Raw genomic sequence first — 18,782 nt, forward strand, 5'->3', positions numbered from 1 at the left:
ACTATAAACTATTGAACATTTCTATCTCTTTCTCTTTACCTTAAGTTCTGTATATGTGTGCAGTAATAATTTGTTGAATATTGATTTTGTTTGATTACCTTTGTTAAAATTGCTTAAGTGACTAATTTTGATTAAATATTTGTTTAAAAGATTTTATGTTTATATGTTTGGTTGAGCTTATTTATAAATTTGTTCAAAAGTTGTTATTTGGTTAAAGTTTGTAAATAATCCTATTCACCCCCTCTAGATTATTAGCTTTTTGGGGTCTTTCAATTGGTATCACAGCTAGGATATTAGATTGTGAAATTTAACAATTTTAGAGTTTATGATAATTTAGAATGGCTAGTTCATCTACCATTATTTTTGGTGAAGGACATAGCACTACAAGACCACCATTGTTTTGTGGGTCAAACTAAACTCAATGGAAAATTAGAATGAAACTTCACATTCAAACTGTAGACTATAAGTTAAGAAAAATAATTGAAAATGGTAACTTTGTGCCCAGAGACTATAGAACAAGTTTACCTAAGAATAAAGATGACTTTGACGAGGAAGATGAAAAATTAATAAATTTAAATGCGAAGGCTATGAATATGTTATTTTGTGCATTAGACTCAACCAAATTTAATTGTGTTTCATTATGTGATTCAGCTCAAGAAGTATAGACTATCTTTCAAACCACTCATGAAGGTACAAGTTAAGTCAAGAAATCTATAATAGAGCTTCTCTTTCAGCAATATGTATTGTTCCATTGAATTCAGAAGAGAATATAACTGACATGCATAAGAGGTTCTCAAATTTGATAAATGATCTTAGAGGACCCGAAAAGGATTAAATAAATAAATATAACAATTGGCTTTACAGCATTACCCTGATAAAATCATCATTTTACATAATACATAACATAACATGCTAATTGTCCTTACAATTGATTCAGAATATTCACAGAGCTAATATTGTATCATCAATGCTTACATGTAAACAAATAATAATGAAATACTCCATCTGGTGGCTTCAACTCAACTCAAGCTTAAGGAATAAGGGCATGGGGGTTTAGGAACTTCCAAATATCCTTCTAGCATGTGCAACACCATCTTCATTGTTGGCCTTTCTGAAGGATCTTCTTGAATGCACCAGATAGCTACCATCAGCCACTTTTGCAGCCTGCATTTATCTGCCAGAGCCGTTTCATCTTCATTTACTAGAACATCTAGTCTCCCTTCAACATAGCAATCATAAACCGAATCTATTAGTATTTCCCTTCTTTCTTCCTCTGCTTCCATCTCCACACATCTTCTGCAGCAAATTATCTCTAATAGCATAACACCGTAACTATAAACATCCACTTTGGCAGACACAGCTACATTCTTGAACCATTCAGGGGCAACATAGCCTCGAGTTCCTCGGATCATGGTACGTGTTCGAGACTGATCTGAGAGTAACAACTTTGATAATCCAAAGTCAGAAATCTTTGCATTAAAGTAGTGGTCTAGAAGTATATTTTGAGGTTTTATATCACAATGGATGATTGGAACATTGCATTCTTCGTGTAAGTACACAAGCCCTCTCGCAATCTCCAGGGAAATCCTGACTCTTAGGTTCCAGTCAGGCTTCGGAACTGCAAAAAGGATATTTGCCAAAGTCCCACTGCTCATAAATTCATATACTAAAAGCCGGTTAGTACCTTCATCACTGTATCCTAGCAACTGCGCTAAATTTTTGTGATGAATTCTCCCAATTGCACTCACTTCGGTTTTAAATTCTCTTTCCCTTTCTTGAGCTAACTTGTCCAACTTCTTGACCGCTATGGCAATTCCTGAACCAGTTTTGAAGACCCCTTTGTACACAATACCGAAAGAACCTCTGCCCAGTTCTTCCTTGAAGTCATCTGTAGCTTCACTGAGTTGATTGTAAGTAAAGAAACGCAAATTTGATTCAGCCATGGTTGAATCTTGGAAATTATAATTTCCAGATTTTCTCTTTAGCAACACAAAGAGAATTAGACAAAAAGCCACCAGCAAAAGAACGTTGAAGAATACAGAACCACCCAATAAGAGAGCTCCCAATAATGTTAATTTTCCTTTATTGCTGCCTGAAGTGGCAACAAACTCTGGAGAATCTCCTTTCCTGACTTTGAATAGAGCTTTTGTGAACGTATTGGGTTCGACTCTCCCGTTGGATAGTGGCAATCTCTTCTTCCAACAGATTGTGCCACCAAATATCGCAACAGCACAGGAGCAATCATGCAAGCAATCTTTTTCGCACATTGTTTGATCATAAGGTTCCAACCTCTCATAATCTCCCAGTGGCCAATTTAAGTCATTGACTTCCTTTATTTCATACAATTCTTCTGGATCTCTTGACCCATCATTAGGTTCACAGCCTTGCCGGAACGTCGGCCTGCAGTCACTAAATCGGTTAGTTGGATCCACAAATACATACCCAGGTGGGCAGCTGCAATTATATCTCCCATTTTCAATTGTGCAGTAGCTATTGAAGCCACAGCCACCCCTGCCAATGTCGTGAAATATAGCCAAACACATGTTCTGAGGAACACCTCGCAGAGGCCACCAACCCTGATTACCATCGGAAGTCTTTGCATAAGCATATTCTATGAAACTTCCATCGAAGTCCAAAGTTGCTCGATAATAGTAATCCGAACTAGGATTTGTTAACTTTGTCCATGAAGGCAACTGAACGATTGCTTCATTAGTTTTCACGATGTAAATGTCAGCTGATTCATTAAAAACCAGCTGATGGCCAGACTCAGAAGAATTTTCACTGTAAGTATTACTGCTATAATATGGTTTATAATTGAATCTAGTTGGCCACGCTACAGGATTGAGGTCAAGGCTTCCATTGGTAAAATGGAGCTCAAACCTGCCCTTGGAGAAATTGGTTTCTGTCAGCTTAGAAATCAGCATACTACCCAAATCCAATCTCTGCGTGGGTAAGATAGTGTCTCTAGGATCCTTAAAACTCTGCCAAACATAGTTAGAGTCATTACCTATTAGCACGAAGTTGCCTGTGTCAAGCATAGCAGCTTCATCCGCAACATCGGTGGAAGGACTTGTACTCCATATTGTTTGGTTTTCAGGATCTTTAAGCAAGAGGCCTTGGGTTGAAAACTCCACTTTTGATCCTCTTGGAGCTGGGTTATCTCCGTCGGCGTACCAAACAATAGTATTTTCAGGTATTTTGTTGAACCAGATGGCAAGTAAGAAATGGTTTGAATTGTTAAGCTGGCGAAATCCAAAAGCGAAGTTACCCAACGGGGAAAGCCATGAAGAGTTATCACCGTTGGTGGACAGAGATAAACCCACACTGATGTTGGCCGCGGACAAACATGGTAGCCATTGAAGAAGACAAAGCGCGATTAGAGTAGGGAGAGGTAAATAAGCCATTGATTAGGAAATGTTGCTGCAATTTTCGGCAGCAGAGGAAAGAATTTTATTGCTCTAATTTGATACCTCGGACGTCTTCAACAAGGAAGAAAGAAATTCCTTCTTTTTTTTTTTCTAAGTCAAAGTGTTTCAAATATAAATTGTATGGTTGGACTTTTGACTTTTCTTGGTTAGGTTAATTACACTAAGGTGGTAGTGGATTAGGTCGGCCGTGCCAGGCCAATCCTAGCATGACTCATTGGGCCTACATATCGGGTCACGTTAAGGAGCTTTTATATCGAACATTTCTGACATAATCTCAGAAGAAGACGTCTGAGAAGACGATCGTCTTCGTTTGGAAAGATGAAGTATCTAGGCCAGATCTTGACCGATCGACATTCTAAAGAAGAAAAGAGAGACAGTTAGAGCATGATGATACCTTTAGAAAGCTTCGTCGTCGGCGATGATGTCAGATTTGTCGCCAGAGATTTTAAGCTAAATCGTAGGGGAGAATGCTATTTTTTAAAACTTGACCTAGGGGAAAATAGTTAGTTTTTAGTTGTTAGGGAGGGAAAAGAGATAAAATTTTAAGGGGTTAGGGTTCCATTAATTTTAACCATTTATGGGTGGATAAATGAAATTTTCAAAGTTAACAGGGAAACTTTGAGATAATAGCATACTTTTGGTGGGAAATAGTCCTTTGGCCCATATAAAATGTTACTATCAAATAGTTTATGATTTACACCCAAGGTTTATAATATTGACAAAATCTCACCCATTAATTGTAGAAAATCCAAATACACACCTATTATTCATTTATATTAGTTTTACATTAAATTATAATTTACCCAAAAGTTGATAGAGGGAAGTTGAAAGAAGATCTGACAAGTTGACTAAAAGGAAGCTAAAAATATTTATAACATTTAATTAGCGTTATTAATTTTTGTCACAGCAAAGGAGTCACACATTGTGATTTAGCCATAAGGAATTTGTTGTTAGAGAAAACAAAGGAGTCTCAGCTTTGTTGAAACAATTGAGAAACGATGGACTCCTCCATACACAGTGTGAGACTCTATCTTAAGTAGCAAATGAAATTTAAAAAAAAAAGACCTCGATAGATCGAAAGCTAATATTTGGTCTTGTGGGGTGATTTTATACTTTCTTCTTGTGGGATTCTTACCCTTTCACGATGAGAATTTGATGAAGATGTAAGATAAAAATTTCAAACTCTTTTTAAAATTCTAAAAACTCTCTTAAAATTTTATTAACACACCTAACATTTTTAAATATTATAATTCATTCTCAAACATGTGCTATTTTGAAAAGAAAAAGTATAAAAGCAAAATATGCATAAAACAATCATTTTGTTTTTAACTTAACAAGATTTACTAACAAAAATAAATGAAATGATGGATGATAATGTGGTTTTTAAAATTAAAAAAATGAGATTTTTTTATTTCAATAAACCTTGGATGGAAGCATTAATATTTTCCCCCTAACCATAAATCTAACTAAAATCGTCAAATTTACCAAAAATAAAAAGTTAATATTGGTTTCTGTAATTGCAAGTCATACCCAGTGATAAATTCTTTAATAAGACAAGTCAAAAAAGTAACTGACAATGGAATAAAAATAGAAAACATAAATTTCCACCAGCTGAGGAAATTCACCAAGATTAAGCCAGATTTTTTAAGAGAGTAAGGAGGAGACTATGTTTTGGTTAGATTGGTTTATCACCCATGGGAATTTTGGGTCCTGCAGAAAGTTTCATAGACACCATGTCTTTATGTCAACCAGTATATGCTATGACTCATTGAGATTATTTAACTTTGTATACGATGTCGCTGTTGTTGCTAGAACTGTGAGGGGATTTTGTGTAAGATGAATTTTGTAATTTATGTAGAGATAACTGACTGCTGCTTGTCAGTATACGGCGACTGAGCGCTTTAGCAAGTATAAAATATTACTAAATGCTACCCCTTTTCTTCCTCTGAAACATTTTTAGGTATTTTTTTTTTACTGCCATTGTCTGCTCTTTGTGATTATCATCCTGGAAATTAACGAAAGACAAAATGCCGGGCTTATTGCAGCATTAACTAACACAGACTTTGATTACTGGAAAAACGAGGTCTTTAAACATGAAAATAAATTACATTTCTATCGTTATTAAAGCACGAAAACAGTACAAGCTGTCAATTATGAATAAAATTTCAGCCGTTCTTGTAAGAGAACATAATAACGTAACAGTAAAAAAGCAGATAAATTGTTAAACATTAATTCAATTTTTACTTGGAAGGAAACTAACAATCAATAAACCAAATGTTACCATGGGGCAAAATTTTGCCACAGGCGATTACTTAAGTGACAAAAGTCAAGTATCCAAACAACAAAAAGGGCACAGGTTTAAAACCCGTTGATGACATATCAAAAACTAAACTGACTTTGTTTTTAAGTAAATGATTGTTTAAACCTTGAATGGAAAATAAATGAAATGAAATGAAATGATGGATGATAATGTGGTTTTTTAAATTAAAAAAATGAGAATTTACTAAATTGACTCTCCCAAATGTGGAGCATGATAGTCAATGTCCTCACCAAGCGAAACCACAGGTTTACATTTTTCAACGTGGCTTCATCCACACCCCTTACATTGAATGAAAGAATACAAAAATTTGTCAAGTTTTAACTCATTTTGATAGACATTTTATAAAAATATTAACTCAAATATAAATTTTTTGTATAATAACTAATGTACCCTTATTTTGTTTATTTATACAATTATATTATAATATATTATTATTATTATTATTATTATTATTATTTTTATATAAAATTATATATATATTTTTATATATTTAGTACATATTTATTTTTTAATATTTCTAAAAAAAATACAGACAAACATTTATATCAAAAATTAGGTGTGGGAATGGGCTTCAACCAAAGTGACATTAGTCTTACTGTCTTACATAGTTAAATTTATCTAAGGAGAGGAATAAATAATAAAAATAAAAAATAAAATTATATAATTTTTTTTATATAATTTGAATGATAATTTATTTTGATTAAGAGATATGATTATTTACTTTTTCTCTTATTTTAAAATTAGTGCACCAGATACTAAATTGCACTTCAGTAATTTTTTTTATCATTAGTTAATTGATATTTATATTCCTACCAGAGGTAATTGTAATTTTCTAAATGATAATTGTTTTATAAACCAAAGTGTTTTTCCATTAGAAGCTAAATTACTAGTTCAAAATTCAATTAACTATTTTTTCATAAAAATTTAAAAGTTATAAATAATTATTTTGTTTGGTTAGATGTAATAAAAGAAAATTAAAATATTATTTTACTTAAATGTCTTTAGTTATAATTATTCTAAAATATTCTTCATATAACTTGTTATATTAATTGAAAATAAAAGTATTTCGTTGTAAAAAATTAATTAAAAAAGTGAGTTGCTTCAAGAAGTGGATGCAAGAGGTTTGGAAGAGAAAATTTCGAGCCACTATAAACTATTAAACATTTCCGTCTCTTTCTCTTTACCTTAAGTTCTGTATATGTGTGCAGTGATAATTTGTTGAATATTGATTTTGTTTGATTACCTTTGTTAAAATTGCTTAAGTGACTAATTTTGATTAAATATTTGTTTAAAAGATTTTATGTTTATATGTTTTGTTGAGCTTATTTATAAATTTGTTCAAAAGTCGTTATTTGGTTAAAGTTTGTAGATAATCCTATTCACCCCCTCTAGGATTATTAGCTTTTTAGGGTTTTTCAATTGGTATTAGAGCTTGAACTTTAGATTGTAAAATTTAACAATTTTAGAGTTTACTATAATTTAGAATGGCTAGTTCATCTACCATTATTTTTGGTGAAGGACATAGCACTACAAGGCCACCATTGCTTTGTGGGTCAAACTAAACTCAATGGAAAATTAGAATGAAACTTCACATTCAATCTGTAGACTATAAATTATGAAAAATAATTGAAAATGGTAACTTTGTGCCTAGAGACTCTAGAACAAATTTACCTAAAAATAAAGATGACTTTGATGAGGTAGTTGAAAAATTAATAAATTGAAATGCAAAGGCTATGAATATATTATTTTGTGCATTAGACTCAACCAAATTTAATTGTGTTTCCTTATGTGATTCAGCTCAAGAGGTATAGACTATCTTTCAAACCACTCATGAAGGTACAAGTTAAGTGAAGAAATCTATAATAGAGCTTCTCTTTCGGGAAAATGTATTGTTCCATTGAATTCAGAAGAGAATATAACTGACATGCATAAGAGGTTCTCAAACTTGGTAAATTATCTTAGAGGACTTGGAAAGGATTACATAAATAAATATAACAATTGGCTTTAGAGCATCACCCTAATAAAATCATCATTTTACATAATACATAACATAACATGCTAATTGTCCTTACAATTGATTCAGAATATTCACAGAGCTAATATTGTATCATCAATGCTTACATGTAAACAAATAATAATGAAATACTCCATCTGGTGGCTTCAACTCAACTCAAGCTGAAGGAATAAGGGCATGGGGGTTTAGGAACTTCCAAATATCCTTCTAGCATGTGCAACATCATCTTCATTGTTGGCCTTTCTGAAGGATCTTCTTGAATGCACCAGATAGCTACCATCAGCCACTTTTGCAGCCTGCATTTATCTGCCAGAGCCGTTTCATCTTCATTTACTAGAACATCTAGTCTCCCTTCAACATAGCAATCATAAACCCAATCTATTAGTATTTCCCTTCTTTCTTCCTCCGCTTCCATCTCCACACATCTTCTGCAGCAAATTATCTCTAATAGCATAACACCGTAACTATAAACATCCACTTTGGCAGACACAGCTACATTCTTGAACCATTCAGGGGCAACATAGCCTCGAGTTCCTCGGATCATGGTACGTGTTCGAGACTGATCTGAGAGTAACAACTTTGATAATCCAAAGTCAGAAATCTTTGCATTAAAGTAGTGGTCTAGAAGTATATTTTGAGGTTTTATATCACAATGGATGATTGGAACATTGCATTCTTCGTGTAAGTACACAAGCCCTCTCGCAATCTCCAGGGAAATCCTGACTCTTAGGTTCCAGTCAGGCTTTGGAAGTGCAAAAAGGATATTTGCCAAAGTCCCATTGCTCATAAATTCATATACTAAAAGCCGGTTAGTACCTTCATCACAGTATCCTAGCAACTGCACTAAATTTTTGTGATGAATTCTCCCAATTGCACTCACTTCGGTTTTAAATTCTCTTTCCCTTTCTTGAGCTAACTTGTCCAACTTCTTGACCGCTATGGCAATTCCTGAACCAGTTTTGAAGACCCCTTTGTACACAATACCGAAAGAACCTCTGCCCAGTTCTTCCTTGAAGTCATCTGTAGCTTCACTGAGTTGATTGTAAGTAAAGAAACGCAAATTTGATTCAGCCATGGTTGAATCTTGGAAATTATAATTTCCAGATTTTCTCTTTAGCAACACAAAGAGAATTAGACAAAAAGCCACCAGCAAAAGAACGTTGAAGAATACAGAACCACCCAATAAGAGAGCTCCTAATAATGTTAATTTTCCTTTATTGCTGCCTGAAGTGGCAACAAACTCTGGAGAATCTCCTTTCCTGACTTTGAATAGAGCTTTTGTGAACGTATTGGGTTCGAATCTTCCGTTGGATAGTGGCAATCTCTTCTTCCAACATTTTGTGCCACCAAATATCGCAACAGCACAAGAGCAATCATGCAAGCAATCTTTTTCGCACATTGTTTGATCATAAGGTTCCAACCTCTCATAATCTCCCAGTGGCCAATTTAAGTCATTGAATTCCTTTATTTCATACAACTCTTCTGGATCTCTTGACCCATCATTAGGTTCACAGCCTTGCCGGAACGTCGGCCTGCAGTCACTAAATCGGTTAGTTGGATCCACAAATACATACCCAGGTGGGCAGCTGCAATTATATCTCCCATTTTCAATTGTGCAGTAGCTATTGAAGCCACAGCCACCCCTGCCAATGTCCTGAGATATAGCCAAACACATGTTCTGAGGAACACCTCGCAGAGGCCACCAACCCTGATTACCATCGGAAGTCTTTGCATAAGCATATTCTATGAAACTTCCATCGAAGTCCAAAGTTGCTCGATAATAGTAATCCGAACTAGGATTTGTTAACTTTGTCCATGAAGGCAACTGAACGATTGCTTCATTAGTTTTCAAGATGTAAATGTCAGCTGATTCATTAAAAACCAGTTGATGGCCAGACTCAGAAGAATTTTCACTGTAAGTATTACTGCTATAATATGGTTTATAATTGAATCTAGTTGGCCACGCTACAGGATTGAGCTCAAGGCTTCCATTGGTAAAATGGAGCTCAAACCTGCCCTTGGAGAAATTGGTTTCTGTCAGCTTAGAAATCAGCATACTACCCAAATCCAATCTCTGCGTGGGTAAGATAGTGTCTCTAGGATCCTTAAAACTCTGCCAAACATAGTTAGAGTCATTACCTATTAGCACGAAGTTGCCTGTGTCAAGCATAGCAGCTTCATCCGCAACATCGGTGGAAGGACTTGTACTCCATATTGTTTGGTTTTCAGGATCTTTAAGCAAGAGGCCTTGGGTTGAAAACTCCACTTTTGACCCTCTTGGAGCTGGGTTATCTCCGTCGGCGTACCAAACAATAGTATTTTCAGGTATTTTGTTGAACCAGATGGCAAGTAAGAAATGGTTTGAATTGTTAAGCTGGCGAAATCCAAAAGCGAAGTTACCCAACGGGGAAAGCCATGAAGAGTTATCACCGGTGGTGGACAGAGATAAACCCACACTGATGTTGGCCGCGGACAAACATGGTAGCCATTGAAGAAGACAAAGCAAGATTAGAGTAGGGAGAGGTAAATAAGCCATTGATTAGGAAATGTTACTGCAATTTTCGGCAGCAGAGTAAAGAATTTATTGCCCTAATTTGATAACTCGGACGTCTTCAACAAAGAAGAAAGAAATTCCTTTTTGTTTTTTTCTAAGTCCAGAAGTGTTTCAAGTATAAATTGTATGGTTGGACTTATGACTTTTCTTGGTTAGGTTAATTACACAAAGGTGGTAGTGGATCAGGTCGACGGTGTCTGGCCAATCCTGGCATGACCCATTGGGCCTACCTATCGGGTCACGTTAAGGAGCTTTCATATTGAACATTTTTGACATAATCTCAGAAGAAGACGCCTGAGAAGACTATCGTCTTCGTTTTGGAAGATGCTACTAAGCTCTTCGACTTTTCAGGCCAGATCTCGATCGACTGACATTTCAGAGGAGAAAAGAGAGATGGTCAGAGCATGGTGATGCCTTTAGAAAGCTTCGTTATCGACGATGGCGTCAGATTTGTCGCCAGGGATTTTAAGCTAAACCTTAGGGGAGAATGCTATTTTTTAAAACTTGACCTAGGGAAAAATAGTTAGTTTTTAGTTGTTAAGGGAGGAAAAGAGATAAAATTTTAAGGGGTTAAAGTTCTGTTAATTTTAACCGTTCATGGGTGGGTAAATGAAATTTTCAAAGTTAACGGGGGAAACGTTGAGATAATATCATACTTTTGGTGGGAAATAACCCTTTGGCCCATATAAGTGTTACTATCAATATGGTTTCTAATTTACACCCAAGGTTTATAATATGGACAAAGTCTCACCCATTAATTGTGGAAAATCCAAATAAACACCTATTATTCATTTATGTTAGTTTTACATTAAATTATAATTTACCCAAAAGTGGATAGAGGGAAGTTGAAAGAAGATATGGCAAGTTGACTAAAAGGAAGCTGAAAGAAGATATGGGCAAAAAATATTTATAACATTTAATTAGCGTTATTAATTTTTGTCACAGCAAAGGAGTCACACATTGTGGTTTAGCCTTGAGGAATTTGTTGTTAGAGAAAACAAAGGAGTCTCAGCTTTGTTGAAACAATTGAGAAACGACGGACTCCTCCATGCACAATGTGAGACTCTATCTTAAGTAGCTAATGAAATTTAAAAAAAAAAGACCTCGATAGATCGAAAGCTAATATTTGGTCTTGTGGGGTGATTTTATACTTTCTTCTTGTCGGATTCTTACCCTTTCACGATGAGAATTTGATGAAGATGTAAGATAAAAATTTCAAACTTTTTAAAAATTCTAAAAACTCTCTTAAAATTTTATTAACACACCTAACATTTTTAAATATTATAATTCATCCCCAAACGTGTGCTATTTTGAAAAGAAAAAGTATAAAAGCAAAATCTGCATAAAACAATCATTTTGTTTTTAACTTAACAAGATTTACTAACAAAAATAAATGAAATGATGGATGATAATGTGGTTTTTAAAATTAAAAAAATGAGAATTTTTTATTTCAATAAACCTTGGATGGAAGATAGTCATTTGGGGTAATTAGAAATGGGCGTCATTCGGTTCAATCAATGTACAATATCATTTGTCCTTTAATTAGCATAGGAGGTTTTCAACACCGAAATCAGTTGATCCTAAATTGACTTGTCCAAATGTGGATGCTGTTACAAATCCAGGTGGCTTTCCACCAAATCAATTCAAGAAAAAGTGGTGGGAAATCATTTATTGTTACAAGTACATGGAGGAAGAAATTGTTGAGGCTGACGTAGGAGAAGAAAAGAAAAGGGGTGTTAGTCAATGTATTAGGTAAAAAGGGAGGCGACAAACTACTATATAAACCTTCCTTTTTTCTATCACCCTAGACACATTTTTTGAAGCACTCCATATCTCTTTCATTACTCTTAATCACCCAAATTTCGTCTCTGCTTCACCTCCTTTTCTCTCTAGTTCTATAAATCTAAAACTACTAGTTTCCTTCGTCACCATATCCACAAAGGGCTACGAACAAACTACGTAGATATTATGGATTCATTAGAATTATGGAGAAATCTAAAAGAAAGATTCGATCATCATAAATCAGTAACATTACCAATGACTCAATATGAATGGACTCATTTATGCTTACAAGATTTTAAATCTGTAAGTGAATATAACTCTGTCATGTTCAGAATTATCTCCCAAATGAAACTATGTGAGAAAAAATAACTGAAAAAAATATGTTAGAAAAACTTTCTCCACATTTCATCTCTCAAATATGCTCCTGTAGCAGCAATATAGAGAAAGAAATTTTAAAAAATATTCTGAACTGATACCCTGTTTATTGGTGGCTGAGCAAAACAGTGAATTATTATTAAGGAATCATCAAATACGCCCCATTGGTATTGCACCTTTCCCTGAAGTGAACGCAACTACTAGTAGTAGTCATTGTAGGCGCAAACGAGGTCCTGGATGAAATAAGTTTCGATCCAGAGGTGGTCATAATAGAAAATCTTTCCACCTTTAAAGGACCAGAGATGAAGCAAAACAAGATAAAGAGAAAATGATACAGGGTAAACCACAGAATCATGAAAGTAATTGTTATAGATGTAGTTCAAAAGGTCATTGGTCGCGTACCTATCGTACGCCAAGACATCTGGTAGATTTATATCAAGTATCTATGAAAAATACAGACCAGAAGATCGAATCAAATTGTGTTGATAATCCGGACCCTCTCGATCTGGTAAATTTTCATCTTTCAAAATTTCTTCAAGACTAAGAAATTATGTATATTATAGTGTGTAATTAGTACTATATGTTTCTTCCTTTCAAATTTTGTAATAACTAATGTAAATTTTAAAATGAAAGGAAATGGACTCCAAAATTGAAGCGTTGACTTCAAAAGCTGGTGATGGAAACATGTGTTTGGTCAATAGTGCAACCACCCACACAATATTAAAAGAAAAGAAATTCTTCTTAATTTATCACAAATAGAGGCTAAAGTAAATACTATATCTGGATCAATCAATTTGATTAAAGGCTTCAAAAGAGCTACAATTATGTTAAACAATGAGACCAAATTAAGCATCAATGATGCATTATATTCAAGTAGATCTAGAAAAAATCTACTGTGTTTTAAAGATATAAGAAACAATGGTTATCATATTGAAACCACGAATGAAAATGGTGTAGAATATCCATGTATAACTAATAATGCCTCCGAAAAAAGGCATGTAATAGAAAAATTACCCGTTTTATCATCTAGATTGTATTATACAATCATAAAGGCAATTGAAACCTACGCGATATCGAACCAGAAGTTTTATGATCCAAAAACATTTATGCTTTGGCATGATCGCTTAGGACACCTAGGATCTATAATGATGCGTAGGATTATTGAAAATTCACATGGGCATGCATTAAAGAATCATAAAATCTTATTGTTCAGTGAACAATTTTGCACCACCTGTTCTCAAGGAAAATTAGTAATAAAACCATCTCCCTCCAAAATTGGAGGTGAATCCCCATCATTCCTGCAAAGGATTCAAGGGGATATATGTGGACTTATTCATCCACCAAGTGAGTCATTTCGTTATTTTATGGTCTTAATTGATGAATCTATACGATGGTCTCATGTTTGTTTATTGTCTACTCAAAATTTTGCATTTGCTAAACTATTAGCACAAATTATCAAATTAAAGACATATTTCACAGATTATTCGATCAAGTCAATACAACTCGGTAATGCTGATGAATTTACATCCAAAACATTTGATGATTATTACACGTCTATGAGGATTGAGGTTGAACATCCAGTCCCGCATGTCCACACACATAATGGATTAGCTAAGTCTCTTATCAAATGACTCCAAGTAATTGCACGTATCTTGTTACTAAGAACTCAATTACCAACTTCTATGTAAGGACATACTATATTACATGGGACAACATTAATTTGCTTGCGACCTTCTTCTTATCATCAATATTCTCCTTTACAATTGGTCTTTGGTCACCAACCCAATATATCTCATTTGAGAATATTTGGTTATGTTGTATATGTCTCCATTGCGTCTCCTCAATGCACAAAAATGAGATCCCAATATCGTTTGGAAATATATGTTGGATATAATTCACCATCTATTATCAAATACCTAGAACTATTAACAGGTGATCTTTTTACTGTACAATTTACAGATTGTCACTTTGATGAGACAACTTTCCCATCTTTAGGGGAAAAGAAAATGCCTCTTGAAGTTAGGCATGAACTTACTTGGTATGTACCTACCATATCTCATTTAGATCTTCGCACATCCTAAAGTGAAACTGAAGTATAAAGGATAGTGCGTTTACAAATTATGGTCAACCAAATGCCTGATGCATTTGTAGATATGACAAAAATGACAAGATCATATGTTCCAGTTGCTAATGCACCAGTAAGAATCAATGTAACTGCTAAATAGTCCATTCGTGCCCTAATTGATCAATCTACTACACGCCAGAAGCGTGGTAGACCTGTTGGATCGAAAGACACAGTTCCTAAAAAAAGAAAGACAAATAATCAAACAAATATCAATCATGAGGATCTTAAGATAAATGAAAAATCCACACTCTCTGATATTCCTCTATAATAGGTTATGGTCCTTGAAGAGACTCAAGCCCCTAAAGTGGCACAAGCTCCTGAAGTGGTGCAAACCCCTGAAGTGGTACAAAATCCTAAAGAACAGGAAAATGGAAATATTGAAATTTCTTTAAATAATGTTCATACATGAGAGATATGAAATCGTGAAACAATTATAATTGATGATATATTCTCATTTGCAGTAGCTACTGAAATTCTGAATGATAATGATTTTGAACCACATATTGTGGCTGAGTGCAAACAAAGACATGATTGACCTAAATGGGAATAAGCAATTCAAGCAAAATTAGCTTCTCTAGCAAAATGTTAAGTGTTTGGGTCTGTAGTTCCAACACCTTAACACGTACAATCCGTTGGATATAAATGGGTGTCTGTTAAAAAAAGAAATGAGAAAAATGAAATTGCTAAATATAAAGTTAGGCTTGTAGCCCAAGGCTTTTCCTAAAGGCCCAGTATAGACTTTGATGAAACATATGCACCTGTGATGGATATAATCACATTCAGATATTTTATCAGTTTAACAGTCTTTGAAGGCCTAGATATGCGTCTAATAGACATAGTTACTGTTTATTTGTATAGAAATTTGGATACTGAAATTTATATGAAACTCCTTGAAACTCCTTGAAGGATACATATTACATGAAGCAAAAAGGGTCAATTCAAGAGGCATATACTCAATTAAATTACAACGATCATTGTACGAAATAAAACAATCTGGACGTATGTGGTACAATCACCTTAGTGAATATTTGAAAAAAGAGGGCTATGTGAATGACCCTATATGCCTATGTGTCTTTGTCAGAAGGTCAGAATCGAGATTTGCTATTGTAGCAGTTTATATTGATGACATGAATTTAATTGGGACTCCTAAAGAGTTCTAAAAAACTACTGATATCTGAAAAAAGAATTTGAAATGAAGGATTTGGGAAAAACAAAATATTGTCTTGGCCTATAGATCGAGCACAATTCAAATAGAATACTTATCCATCAGTCAGTGTATATTGAAAAATTATTAAAACGCTTTAATATGGATAAGGCTTATCCTTTGAGCACCCGAACGGTTGTTCGGTCTCTTGATCCAAAAAAGGACCCATTTCATCCTAAAGAAGAAGATGAAAAGATACTTGGTCCTAAAGTACCATATCTTAATGCCATTGGAGCCTTATTATATTTGGCCCAATACACGAGACCGGATATATCCTTCGCAGTTAATTTATTAGCCCGATTTAGTTCTGTACCAACCCATTGCCACTGGAATAGAATCAAACATATACTCCGTTACCTATGTGGAACTAGAGATTTAAGATTATTCTATTTTGTCAAATTTCCTAAAAATCCTAGTTTGGTTGGATATGCAGACGCTGGTTATCTTTTTGACCCCTATAAGGCCCGTTCACAGACAGGATATGTTTTTACTTATAATGACACAACTATATCATGACGTTCCATAAAACAGACCTTGGTTGCAACTTCTTCAAATCATTCAGAAATTCTAGCTCTCTATGAAGCCAACTGAGAATGCATATGGTTGCAGTTTGTCATCCATCATATCCGGAATGCATGTAGTCTTCCACTGACAACAAACACTCTTTCCATATTATACAAAGACAATGCAACATGTATTGCCCAAATTAGAGGAGGATACATCAAAGGAGACAGAACCAAACATATCTCACCAAAGTTCTTCTATACTCATGAGCTCTAGTAGAGCAGGAAGATTGGTGTCAAGCAAATAAGATCCAGTGAGAATCTGACAGATTTGTTCACTAAGACATTGCTAACATCAACATTTGAGAAGTTAGTGTATAACATTGGTATGCGGCGGCTCGATAAGCAACCAAATTAATCTCATTACAAAGAGGGGGAGTATTCATCAAAGGGAGCGTTAATCAGAGTAATTTTTGAAGTATATAATATTGTGGACAAAATGTGCATTGTACTTTTTTCTTTCCTTGACTAGGTTTTGTCCCACTAGGTTTTCTTAGTAAAGTTTTTAATGAGATAGTTTAAGCACGTCCAACACCAACTTACAGGATATTAAATAATTAAGTTTCTTTGCTTTGGTTTTTATCCCACTGGGTTTTTCCTTGGCAAGGTTAATATAATTATCTGTAAGTGGTGAAAATCCAAGGGGGAGTGTTACAAATCCAGGTGGTTTTCCACCAAATCAATTCAAAAAAAAGTGGTGGGAAATCATTTATTGTTGCAAGCACATGGAGGGAGAAATTGTTGAGGCTGACGCAGGAGAAGAAAAGAAAAGGGGTGTTAGTTAATGTATTAGGTAAAAAGGGAGGCGGCAAACTGTCATATAAACCCCACCCCCCCTCCCTTTTTCTATCACTTTGACACATTTTTTGAAGCACTCAATATCTCTTTCATTACTCTTAATCACCCAAATTTCCTCTCTGCTTCTCCTCCTTTTCTCTCTAGTTCTATTCTCTCTTTATATCTAATTGCAATTTTAGTATTATCTATCAATTAACTTTATAATAGATGCCACATATATATAAAGTGTTACTATCAGTGTAGCCTGTAATTATAAGTAATTAATTATCATTACTGGAGCACCAGCCAGTTGTGAGGAAAAGTATGTTAAGTCCCAAAACGTGTGCATGATAGTCAGTGTCCTCACCAAGTGAAACCACAGGTTTACATTTTTAAACCTGGCTTCAAGCACACCCCTTACATTGAAGGAAAGAATACAAAAATTTGTTAAGTTTCAACTCATTTTGATGGACATTTTATAAAATATTAACTCAAATATGAATTTTTTGTATAATAACTAATGTACCCTTACTTTGTTTATTTATACAGTCTTATTATAATATATTATTATTATTTTTATATAAAATTATACAGATTTTTATATATTTATTACATATTTATTTTTTTAATATTTCTAAAAAAGATACAGACAAATATTTATATCAAGAATTAGGTCTCATACCGATGTGGGCATGGGCTTCAACCCAAAGTGACATTAGTCTTAGTGTCTTACATAGTTAAATTTATCTAACAAGAGGAATAAATAATAAAAATAAAAAATAAAATTATATATACAAATAAATTATATAATTTTTTATATAATCTAAATGATAATTTTTTTTGATTAAGAGATATGATTATTTATTTTTTCTCTTATTTTAAAATTAGTACACTAGATACTAAATTGTGCTTCAGTAATTTTTTTTATCATTAGTTAATTGATATTTATATTCCTACAGGAGGTAATTGTAATTTTCTAAATGATAATTGTTTTATAAACCAAAGTATTTTTCCAATGGAAGCTAAATTACTAGTACAAAATTCAATTAACTATTTTTCCATAAAAATTTGAAGTTATAAATAATTATTTTGTTTGATTAGATGTAATTAAAGAAAATTAAAATATTATTTTACTTAAATGTATTTAGTTATAATTATTCTAAAATATTCTTCATATAACTTGTTATATTAATTTAAAATAAAAGTATTTCGTCATAAAAAATTAATAAAAATAGAATTATAACAAAATCAAAATTCTTTTATTATTTTTATAATATTTAAAGAAGAGATAATAATCAAATTACCATTTATATTATCTATTATATCACCATTGAAAATATTTTATCTTAACAAACCAAATAAAATACTATTAAGAATAAAAAATAGATTATCAAAGTAAACTTTCCTTTTACAGATTCTCAACTCTGTAGCTAAAAGTTTCCTAACACTTATTGACTTCATTGCACCAAATCAATCTCAAATTGTTTGGCACCATGGGAGGAGGAAGTCTATAGTAGGTCAAAGACGAATATGTAATGGGAGGGGGAAGTATGGAGAAAGGGGATTCTGATTGTCGGAGGAATTTTATCGAAGAAATGGAAACTTAGCATAAGGAAAATGTAACATTTTAAAGTTTAATT

General features: G+C 33.6%; 2 protein-coding genes across 2 annotated transcripts; both read right to left on the minus strand.

Annotated features, from left to right (window-relative positions):
- Positions 1 to 874: 874 nt before the first annotated feature.
- Positions 875 to 3,498, minus strand: LOC123204136 (G-type lectin S-receptor-like serine/threonine-protein kinase LECRK3). The gene has a single exon (XM_044620706.1). It carries the CDS (start codon positions 3,402 to 3,404, stop codon positions 1,020 to 1,022), a length of 2,385 nt encoding a protein of 794 aa, XP_044476641.1. The 5' UTR covers positions 3,405 to 3,498; the 3' UTR covers positions 875 to 1,019.
- A 4,186-nt stretch (positions 3,499 to 7,684) lies between these two features.
- Positions 7,685 to 10,459, minus strand: LOC123204013 (G-type lectin S-receptor-like serine/threonine-protein kinase LECRK3). The gene has a single exon (XM_044620537.1). It carries the CDS (start codon positions 10,296 to 10,298, stop codon positions 7,914 to 7,916), a length of 2,385 nt encoding a protein of 794 aa, XP_044476472.1. The 5' UTR covers positions 10,299 to 10,459; the 3' UTR covers positions 7,685 to 7,913.
- Between the last annotated feature and the right edge of the window lie 8,323 nt (positions 10,460 to 18,782).

Source organism: Mangifera indica, chromosome 20 (genome assembly GCF_011075055.1).
Source record: "Mangifera indica cultivar Alphonso chromosome 20, CATAS_Mindica_2.1, whole genome shotgun sequence".
Taxonomy (NCBI): Eukaryota; Viridiplantae; Streptophyta; class Magnoliopsida; order Sapindales; family Anacardiaceae; genus Mangifera; species Mangifera indica.